This window comes from Cyprinus carpio, chromosome B18, assembly GCF_018340385.1.
Source record: "Cyprinus carpio isolate SPL01 chromosome B18, ASM1834038v1, whole genome shotgun sequence".
In the NCBI taxonomy this organism is placed as follows: domain Eukaryota; kingdom Metazoa; phylum Chordata; class Actinopteri; order Cypriniformes; family Cyprinidae; genus Cyprinus; species Cyprinus carpio.
Genome location: NC_056614.1, coordinates 23,313,076 through 23,324,764, shown reverse-complemented (window position 1 = coordinate 23,324,764; position 11,689 = coordinate 23,313,076). Strand labels below are relative to the sequence as shown.

The 11,689-nt window shown below is 33.9% G+C and overlaps 1 protein-coding gene across 1 annotated transcript; it reads right to left on the bottom strand.

Moving 5' to 3' along the window:
- Positions 1-440: 440 nt before the first annotated feature.
- Positions 441-7,113, bottom strand: utp15 (UTP15 small subunit processome component). Its single transcript, XM_019121945.2, has 13 exons — positions 6,959-7,113; positions 6,364-6,502; positions 6,157-6,249; positions 5,148-5,332; positions 4,850-5,028; positions 3,804-3,929; positions 3,516-3,651; positions 3,330-3,411; positions 3,044-3,199; positions 2,300-2,401; positions 2,073-2,206; positions 1,089-1,147; positions 441-958 (listed from the first exon to the last, which is right to left on the bottom strand). Exons 2-13 carry the CDS (start codon positions 6,451-6,453, stop codon positions 744-746), a joined length of 1,557 nt encoding a protein of 518 aa, XP_018977490.1. The 5' UTR covers positions 6,454-6,502; positions 6,959-7,113; the 3' UTR covers positions 441-743.
- Positions 7,114-11,689: the final 4,576 nt, after the last annotated feature.

The following is an 11,689-nucleotide window of genomic DNA, read 5'->3' as shown; positions in this document are numbered from 1 at the left end:
TTTTTGCATGCCACATTACACCAAAATGATTAATTCTTGCTATAAAAATTTCATCAGGATCCTGAATTGTCCTTATTCTTTAAAAATTATACAGAATTATATTGCGTAAAACATTTTTTATACAGCTGTAAAACTATATTTACACTGTATGTCAGCAATAGTAAGATTAATCCTTGAGAGATACAGATTTTTCAATGATTGGTCCTCAAATTATTATTATTTAATCCATGTGATTACATCCGGTTCTTGATTATGTGCTGTAATAGATTTTAAGTTATAATATACAAGTCATATTGTGCCAGCTTCTGTCAGCCACTGAATGATTGTCCCATCAGCCTTTTCCCAAAACTACATATGCATACACACAATTACTGACATACAAATTGGCACCTTTTCTGATTGGCTAACATAATCACACGAAAGACAAAAAGCAGCACTTGTAACTGTATTGTAATTGTATTTCATTACTAAGGCATTCGATTATGACAGAAAGAAAGAACAAACCAAAACGCACAGATCTGAAGATTTTATGATAAGAATATACAAAATGCAGTTTCAAATTCTGCAAACATCAGCAGAAACGGAGGACACACTGACACAGTGATTTTTCAGTGCATTGGGCAACATCTTTCCCAAAGCCGCCTCTCGTGTTTGTTTCCTTCCGCTTTCCCTTTCAGTTTTCACCACGCCTCTGCCAGAGTCCAGCATGTTTCGTTTGCGTCACGAAAGTTTTGTAATGAGTGTCAGGCAGCTTGTAGCTGAGACTCCTGCGCTACTGGTGGGGCAGCATGGGCCATGACCTCTTTTCTGGGGGTCAGCGATGCGAAAAGTGTGTCCAGGATTCCTAAGACCTGCAGAAGCTCCTGCTGAAGTTCTGCTTCCCGACCCAACACCTCCATAAGACGCTGCAGCAGCCGCTCGACTACAGGTGACTCGTGAAAAACCTGCTGATACAGATCTACACACAAACACATTTCACATGTACAAAACCTTTGAAAAACAGAGGAAAAACAATACTATTTTGCAAGCAGCAGTTCACTTCTTCATTCTCATTTGCTCACGTGCGCATGATACAATATGAAACTCACCAAGCACAATATCCCCGACCATGAGCAGAGGCCGAGAGAAGCGTGGGTCAAAGATGTGCCTGAAAAACCATACACAAAAACACCCTCATAGCAAGGCATTATAACAAGAAATAAATACCGTGGTATTAAATTCCTTGAATTAAGAAAATCTGGTCAGGACTCTTGTGACTCTTGTTTACGCTTACGATTGTGGCCTCCAGTTCTGGGTCACTTTTGTGTTCTGTGACCCAAACTCTCAACCTCAACACACCCTGAGAACCTGCCTATGAATTTCCCGGCGCTTTAATCATTCCAAGAAATTTCGGTTTTGTCACAAGAATTTAATGGAATGCATTTCACAGAATATTAACAGAGCTAAAATCCCACACAGATTTTCAATAATATGCATATACACACACACACACTATATTTTGTTTTTATATTAAAATACAAAAATGATTAAATTACAATTCTACTTATAATTATGTATGTGTGTGTGTGTTTGTGTATTAATTAGCAAGAGATTATATATATATATATATATATATATATATATATATATATATATATATATATAGTTTTTTGATTTACTTTCTACCATCAAATTTCATTTTGGAAGACTTTTGCATTGTAAAGTGAAAATGCACTTAAATGACAAAAGAAAAAAACTAAGTAATAATAACAAATTTTGATTTTTTTGGCTTCAAAATTGCATCATTTTTTATATTTCAATTTTAAAGTGAAATATAACCCAGTCACCCATAAACCATTTGAGAAATCAAAGCAAATTGGAAAATTTTGTATTCTTTGAAAATTTAGTAATCTATCCTACGTTTTTTTTTCCTACGTTGATTCAAGTCTCCCAGAATCATTTTTTTTTTATTTATTCTGAAGTGTCCATAAATTTCCCCCTCCAACTATATATTAGCCATCATGTTTTGTATGGGAGTCTGAAGTCATAAGACTATGTGCGTGTCGGAATAAGAGAGCGAGAGAGTTACTCACTTGAGAAGGAAGTTGAGGATCTTGGTTAAGCTCTCTTCATTTCGTCCTGCGAGAGCATTTTTCAGAGTTCCTCTGCGGTTGAGCTCTATGATAACCGCTACGGTCACATCTGGTTTACTGGTGCGTGTCCATGTCTGTCAAACATGCATAAACATATACTGATATCTTCGTCTGAACAGTCATATCACATATCAAACTGCATTATATCCACACGGGTGTGTGTTCACCTGCAGAGCGGTGTCCAGCGCTTTGGACACCTCAAAGCTTTTCAGCTGTTTGTCATATTTCCGTAGATACTGCTTCACTGGTTTACTGACCAAGAAATCATCCTAAAAGAGACATCAAAAGAGTGTAAGACACTACTGAAGAAAACAATGCAGCAAAAATGAAGCATGCAAGTTCATTCGAACAGTCTCATATGAAAATACATGCCTCAGTAAACATGAGCTTACATATGAATATAGCTGTAGAATAGCTATATGAGAGAGCAATTTTAGCTGAAATGTTAGCAAATAAGAAATGTAAAATGATTAATTCATTGATTTATTCTGAAAAAGCAAACAAAAAAAATAAAATGAAATATTATAAAATTAAAATCACGTTTGGGAACAAAATTAGCAAATTAGAAATTTAATGAATTAAAATTCATTGATTCATTCATTCAGAAAAAGTAGATACAAAATTAAATTAAATTAAAAAAGTTTTAAAAAATATGTTTGGGCACAAAGTTCTTGTGAAATGTTAGCAAATAAAAAAATGTAATTCATTTATTTATTCAGAAAAAAGTCAATCAAATTAAATCAAATAAAAAATTACAATTTAATTAAATAAAAATAGCATAAAATAAAAATCAAATGTTTGGGCACAAGGTTCTTGTGAAATGCTCGCAAATAAGAAATTAAATTTAATCATTCAGAAAATAATAATTAAAAAAAATAAAAGAAAATAATAAAAGAAAAGAAAAGAATCACCTGTCTGGGCACAAAGTTCTTCCCCTTGACAAAGACCTGGTATGACGGGCCCCGTCGCCTTCGACTAGTTAACGTCTCTTTGTCTTTTTGGTGTCTCCTGTGCCTGACACTCAACACACCATTGGTCATCCCCACGGCAAGCGCTTCATCATCAGGCTAGAGGAGAACCACAATAAACAACGCTTTAATTCAAGTGCAAATGAAAAATCACATTTTTAAGTTATAGAGAAAGAGAGAGAGAGAGAGACAGAGAGAGATTTCATTTGAGTGAATGAACTAAACCTACCGCAATAGCCATACTGAGGATGGATGCATCACAGTCGAAATTATGTACAACCTTATAAGAGGAGTTATACACTTTGATGTGCCTAAAATGAAAAGCAACCAAAACAAATAAACCCACAGGCTCACGAAAACGCACAAATAAGCACGCATAGCATTTCTTCACTATGATTCGCACATGCAGACACACCTGTCCAGTGATCCTGTGAGCAGTTTGTTGCCTACAGAACTCAGACATGCACATGTAACTGTTTTGTGATGATTTTTAAGAGAAACAAGCTCCTGTCCGCCTTTCAACAGGTCCCAAACCTTCACATAGCGCCCTCCTGTAACACACACAGCAACTTATTTCAACCATTTTTTGGAAGAGCCACATTCAAGCTGACATAAAGAGCACATCAGTTGAAAACTACATTAATGCACCAAGTCTACAGTATATTTCTGCATTATGATTGGTTAAATTACGAGTGTTGTTCACCTGTGGACACCAGCAGGGCTTCTGACGGGTACAACAGTACACACTCCACAGGATGGCCGTGTTGCATGGTCATCACACTGCTCCCTGACCGCATGTCAAACACTTTCACTGTGTGATCATACGAACCTGCAACAGAGACCACAATCATGCTAACATCAACTACTCTACAAAACATTAACTTTACAATCATATGAAATGTTACACACTACCACTTAAGTTTGGGGTTGGTAAGATTTTTGTTTTTGAAAGTCTCTTTTGCTCACCAAGGCTGCATTTATTTGATCTAAAATACAGTAAAAACTGTAATATTGTGAAATTTTATTATATTTAAAATTGTAATTTATTCCTGTGATGCAAATTCCAGTTTTCAGTGTCACATGATTCTTCAGAAATCATTCTAATATGATGATTTGCTGCTCAAGAAATATTTATTATTATTAAATATGCTGAAAACAGTTATAAAATAAATGTTCTTTTTCAGGAATCTTTATGATTACAAAGTTCAAAATAACATTTATAGAAATTCATTATAAATGTCTTTACTGACACTTGTTGTCAATTTAATGCATCCTTCCTGAAAAAAAGCATTCATTTCTTTTTGAGAGATCTTATTCTTACTATTTTATTAGCTATTAATGAAATTAATAATACCAATCTATCTATCTATAAAATGTTTAATACATTCAAACATTAAATATAGCAGGATATTTATGGAAATAATATTAAAACATGAGAAGAACAACATTCGATTTCTGTATCACCTAAGAAAATTTATTAAAAAAATTAATTGTGAAAAAATAATATTTTCAAACACTCCATTGGTCCAACAAACAGACTGCAAATCCTGCTGTTACATAAATGTATTTTTAATCTCTCCAACTTGTTGCTAATATGAAACAAAAGCATTCAGATTGGTGTAGATTTATGTGCACATTCATTTTTTTCTGTCAATACTAAATGTACAGATCTGGCTAAGCCAGAATCCCGTGAAGAGAGATGTAGTGATCATCTGTGAGGCGCAGATGAGAATTAAAGCTTTAGGTTACCTGTGACAAACAGATCTGGGTTGAGTTTGCTGGGGGCGAGAGCTCTGACGTAGTCTGTGTGTTCAGTTAAGGAGCTGAGCTCAACAGCACTGGGAACGTCCCACACACGGCACGACAGGTCATCAGACCCCGACACCACACGAAAGCCGTCAGACAGGAACGAGGTCACGTGTACCGCCCTGCACATAGGAGACAGCAGAAAAGACAGAGCTGCTTTACAAGGATGAAAGATGTGATTTGAGGGATTTAAGTTACTGAACACATTATTTTTTAGCATTTATTTCATGCCGGGTCATACTTGGAGTGTCCTGCAAACTGTCTGAGAGCCACTCGGCCGCTGATGTCAAACAGCCGGATAAGTCCCTCTTCACTTCCCGCCACTAAAAGCTTCCCGTCGCCTCTGAAGCTCCCTCCATACGCTGTATCCCGAAAACGTGTGAAGCTCCGTATGGGCTCTTGAGAGTGGGGTCCATATATGTGGATCTGATGCAGAACATTATAATATCAGCATACTGCACGCGTGAGAGTAGAATCATGCTAGCAACAGTTCTGACATGGGTTTAATTCTAAGGAAAAATACAAGTGAATCTCACAAAAACAAGTGCAAGTCAAGTAATTTTTTTACATTTTTTTTCGTGCATTATTTTTTGAGACAATTAAGCACATTTTCTCCTAAAATCATCTGCACTGTAATGCATACAAACATTTTGATTATTTATAGCTCTGATTATTTATTATTATAAAAGGTTCTCATTATTGTATACAAGTAATGTTTACTGCATTACTGTATTTACTCTATGAATGATTTTTGTTTTAATTTTTTTTTTTTTTCAAAATTCAAAACTATTTATTATTATTACTATTCATAATAATTCAAATAAAATAAATGTACATATAACACACTGTATATACAAACTATTTAATATATTCATACAATAAACAACAGAATATTTATGCACATAACAATATTATAAGAACTTTATACATGAGATTTGTTCAAAAAATATTTCTTAACTTTTTAATTCTGTTTACTGTATTAATAATTTTAAATTAAAATCAGAATAATTAAATACTGTATAACAAATACATAAATTGTGTGTGTGTGTATATATATACACAGTATATAGATAGATAGACAGATAGATAGATGTATATATTATTATAATAATAGGCCTATATACAGAACCGATACAATGATACAACCATTCAGAGAAGAAAAAAAAGCTTTATACGTCACTTTGAATAAAAATGAAAATTAATACATGAATATGTCAATACAAAAGAAGATGAAAGACAAATGGTCTCACTCTGGTGGAGGCTGTGACGGCATAATTGTGAGGTGGGAGAGGAGAGAAGTCGATCTTTGTTATAGCACCAAACTCTTTAATTTGCACCGGAGACTAAAAGACAAAACACAGACTGTCAGTGTATGTAAATACTGAAAGACTTGTTAGAAATGTTGACCAATCAAAACACCTATATACATTATAAAATGTGTCAACAACATCTCAAACCTTGTAATTCTTCCAGTAGAGTGTTTCCTCTGTTACTTTCTCTCCTAGTTTAGGAAGGAACTGAACTTTGGTGGGTTTAAATGAAGCCATGTCAGATATGAACACTGGTTCTCAGCTCAAGCAGGTTCACTCTGAAGACCTGCGATATAACAACACTTCAGGTGACTCCAGCTTTCACACATTCATAATGCATACAGCATAACCAATATAAGACAAAGGCGCAGTATAGAAAACAAGTACAAAGCACAGGTTCACAGACTTCAGATTAGAGCTGTCTAGATTTCAACTTGATACCAAATGTTTTGGATTGATACATTTTCAGTGAATATGACATCTGGCAAACACAATATACATTTACAAATTACACATTAATAAAAGTTTCCGATATATTTTATATAACGTTAAATATATAAAAGACAGTCACGTTGGGAAGTTATGGGAATATTTACTTAAAACATGCAGCTTGTTAAAACTGCATGCAGGACGAAACATAATATGCCCAAGATCGCGATTAAAATAAGGGTTTGGTTTTTTTTTTTAAAAAAAGGTTTGTTTTCAGAATCTCTGAATCTAAAAATCATAAGGTAGATCTTACCTTATTGTGGTTTCCACCAATTTTTTAACTGGTTTTTGGATTTTCCTTTACGTTACAGACAAGAAAACATGAGCAAAATCACGTTGAGTCTACAGCCACATGGAGGCCGCCATTGCGTGACGTCTCACTTCCGGTTTTGAGCAAACTTTATTGCACACATGATCCTCTACAAACTGAGAGTTAATATTTTACTGTTCTTTGTGAATGTTAAAACAAAGTATACATACATGTGCATATGCACGCAACAGCAAATGATCAAATAAGTTTTCTTCGCTTTCTTAGTGATGACATTTTTCAAACAGGACTTCCTTAAGAAAGAATCTTGAGCTGGAGCCTGGAAACTTACTTTAAATTAGGGCACATTTTAACAAAAATAAAAAAGGTGTATAAAACATGAAATAGATACAGTAAAACATTTTTTTTTTTGCAATATCAGCCCAAATATTTACACATTAATTTAAAAGGGGAGAAATAGATATCCTATAATTATACAGAAGTAGCCTACATTTTCATTTATTACTGTAAATTTCTGTTTAAATTATGGTTTTGATATGTAGAGAAAGTATAATGTTCCTCAGTGAAATGTCTCCCACCATAAATCTTGTCTTGAGTTCATTTTGACATTCAATTTGACAAACAGGGTTGTCAAAATAATTTTCTCTGAAAAGACATACTATATTGGGTTAATGGTAACCTGACTTGATTTTGTGATTTATGTATTTATTTATTTTTGAACTATAACCCCAATATTGTCAGAGGAAATGTCGAGAGGGTACTGGGTTAAATGTGTGAACAGGAATGTACAGCATGTTTATTTGTGACCCAAATGAAAGATTACAGCGAGAAATTTTTTCTTCACTTTCGTACTGATGACATTTTTTCAAACAGGGTGTATTTCCTGAAGAAGTTGTTGTTTTTTACAATCATTTTGACACCAATTTCAGAAACTTGAACAGTCATTATTTGTAACACTTGGCTGTCCAATGTTCAAAACTTTGCATATTGCTTTCATATCTTTAAAGAAGTCAGAAAACTCATTTATTAAGAAATATCATAGGAACGTTACTTTAGATCACCCACACAAAAGATACCCGTAGTTTCACTGTGTAGTTTTCATCATGGTTCTACACATTCACACATCATTGTAATAGACTAGAAAGAAAAGTACAGAGACTGGAATCATGATGAAATAATCAACTCACAACGGGTTTTTCAAAATAAAAAATAAAAAATAAAAAACGTAAAAAAAATAAGATAAGAAAAAAAGATAAGAAAATAAAATACTACAGTAGGCATCCAGTAAAATGTCAACTGGAGTGTTCCTTACTGCACTTCTATGTTTTTATCAACCCTGTCTTGTGGATTTGGCCACAAGTTCTCATCCACATCATAATGAATGTTTTCATTAGATAAACATCTTGGAAGATCTTCTGGCATGACAAATACATTCCTGACTTCGGTCTCCTCCTCTGATGTCACTGCACACATTATCTATGGCCTGGAGAAGAGTGACTTGTTTGTGAGGGCGCCTATTGTAAACCTTCCACATCCATGTGGAGAAAAATTCTTCAGTCGGGTAACAGTAAGGTAAGGAAAGGGGAGTATGGGGGTAGATAAGGTTATAGACTGTGGATGGGCGAACATCGTTCAGGGCTGCTCGCAACCGCTGGGCTCCATGTCATGGCCAGGTTAAAGCCTGCCTCATCCAAAAATACGAATGGTTTTCATCAGCTTCCAGCTCTATCACCCCCTAAAAATACATTTATTGTAGGAAAAACAAATAGTGATAACAATGATATAGAATTTTGTGATTGGGATTTTTTTTCTCCCGACAACAGGCATCTTGAAACTGATCATACTGTACCTGAACATTATCAGTCCTCAGTCGCTTCATTTTCTTTTTTTTTTCTGTTTATTATTTAATTTTTATAGTTGTACAATAACAAAACCATGGTACAGGTGTCTCATAGCAGTATATACAGTCATCCGTCATACAATCCATCATACAGTCATACAATGCTAGTTCAAGGGTCGAATGAAGGGCAATAGCACCAGTCTAAACAAGAATCAAGATCTAAAGACAATCAACATACTTTCTCAAGGAAATTCTAAAGAGGGGACCAAACACGCCAAAAAATCATTAGACCTCCAGTGTAAGGTTAGTTTTTCTAAAGGTAGATATGTGGCAGTTTGACTCAACCACATATTGACAGAAGGGACATGAGGAGTGGACCACAACAAAAGTATACATTTTCTCGTCAAAAAGGTACAAAAATGTAAAACACATTCTTGATCGTGGTTGAGGTGTAATTCAGCTTTACAGTTCAAGAGATAGATACTCAGGGATAGAGCAAAAGATTTACCAATAATCCTCTGATCAGCTTTATGTATCTCTTTCCAGTAAGTCTTGATCATATCACAGTCCCAAAACACATGCATGACAGTACCAGTATTAGACTTACACTTGAAACACAATTGGGAAGCATTAGGAAAGATCTTGTGGAGGCGAACCGGTGTTAAATAAGTCCTGTAAATGAACTTGAAGTTTTGCTCATGATCTGATATTGATGCGCCTCTAAAATAGATGCCAGAACAGACCGAAAGCCAATCCTCGTCACTGAGATTGGTTCCAAAATCTTTTTCCCATACCAGTTTAAAAGGAAGAGGAGCCGACATTAGACAACATAGTGTAAAAAAAAAACAGAAATCTTCTTTTTAAGAGAAAATGAAGGGTACAATTGTTTTTCTATGTCAGAAAGATCTAAGCGTATTCTCTCGTCCTTTAGAAGTGATTCCAGAAAATGTTGTAATTGCAAAAATTTGTAGAAATCATTATTAGGTAAATTAAATTCCTGTTTTAACAGCTGAAAAGGTTTCAGACTGCCCTTGTCGAATAACTGGTCCAGCTCCAAAATTCCCCTCAATCTCCAAGAACTGAGACCAATGTTCTGGATAGCAGGGGGTAGGTCAGGGTTGAATGAAATTGGAGAATTTAAAGATAGGTTGCTTGGAATATTCAAATACTTTAAAATATATTTCCATGCTAGGAAAGTGTTTGATACCGTAAAAAAATTAGACACTGATTCAATTTAATGTACATTGTAAATAAATGGTAGGGTATAGCCAACAAATTTGGGAACATCTCAAAGCCTCAATCCCTACCCGCAGTTGCTTCATTTTCATAATCTAAACATTTAATATTGTTCATTATTTTCCATAAAAACTATGCTTCAAGAGTAATGCAACAGTTATGTTGCTTTTTGAGCAGTTTTATCAATTGATATTTGTAATGAAATGAATAGACACTTAATTCAGATGTAATGGGAGAGTTGCATTTTGAAATAGTAATACTTTTATGTTAGGTTGGGTCATTTTGAACCGGTGATTTTAATTCAATGAACAAAAGATCTTACGTTTATGTGTATGTTATCAAAGCATTTGTAAAAAGTGTCAAGTGTTTTGAAAAATCTGCATTATGATCATCAGTTGTGAATTATGTGTCTAGAGTTTTGAAAAATTACCTGAAGTTTCTGTTATTAGTGCAGAAATTATTGAAAAAACTGTAATATCTTGACTGGAGCCTGGAAACTTCACCTTATATAAATGCATATTTTGCCAATAAAATGCTGAACAAAACATAAAAAGTTAGTTTTTATAATCCTTAGAATAAATATATACATATGTCAACTTACAGTAAAACTTACAGTAAAAACATTTTCCGATATCAGCCCAAGCATTTTATTGTATACGCCTACACAATTTAAAAAAGGTAGGAAACAGATGTAGCTATATTTTGTAATTTGAAAGTAAAAAAAAATATAGACAGAAAGAAAGAACTATAGATAGAATGATATATACATATATAGAACAACAGATAAAACAATAGATACATAGATCAAAGACAAAATGATAGACAGAACAATAGAACACAAAAATATTAGATAGAACGATAGATAGATAGATAGATAGATAGATAGATAGATAGATAGATAGATAGACGGACAGACAGACAGATAGATAGATATGATTTGATAAGATGATACGATATGATACGATACGATAGCTTGATAGATAGAACGCTAGATAGAATGCTAGATAGATAGATAGATAGATAGACAGATAGATAGATAGATAGATAGATAGATAGATAGATAGATAGATAGATAGATAGATAGATAGATAGATAGATAGATAGATAGATAGATAGATAGATAGATAGATAGATATTGTCAGAGGAAGTGTCGAGAGGGTACTGGGGTAAATGTGTGAACAGGAATGTACAGCATGTTTATTTGTGACGCAAATGAAAGAGCGAGAAAAATATATAGAGAGCGATAGATACGATAGAATGACAGAAGGAACGAAAGAATAGTAGATTTCCAATTTAATTTATGATTTTACATACGAATGAGAACGAATGAGTTTATTTCAACATTCAATTCAACAAAAACAGAGCTGTCAAAAAGAGATTTTTTTTGACTTAAGACCTCAATATTGTCAGAGGAAGTGTCGAGAAGTTACTGAGGTAAATGTGTGAACAAGAATGTACAGCATGTTTATTTGTGACGCAAATGAAAGAGTACAGTGGAAAAAAAATATAGAGAGAGCGATAGATATGATAGAATGACAGAAGGAACGATAGAACAGTTTAATAAATAATTTATGATTTTACATACGAATGAGAACGAATGAGTTTATTTCAACATTCAATTCAACAAAAACAGCTGTCAA

Bases quoted from the DNA above. Each gene is read 5' to 3' on its own strand.
- utp15 (XM_019121945.2), bottom strand. From the start codon at position 6,453: ATGGCTTCATTTAAACCCACCAAAGTTCAGTTCCTTCCTAAACTAGGA. The intron at 3,652-3,803 runs GTGAACAACACT...TGTGTGTTACAG, and splicing joins AGCCCTGCTGGTGTCCACAG to GAGGGCGCTATGTGAAGGTT. The intron at 959-1,088 runs GTGAGTTTCATA...GTTTGTGTGTAG, and splicing joins GGTCGGGGATATTGTGCTTG to ATCTGTATCAGCAGGTTTTT.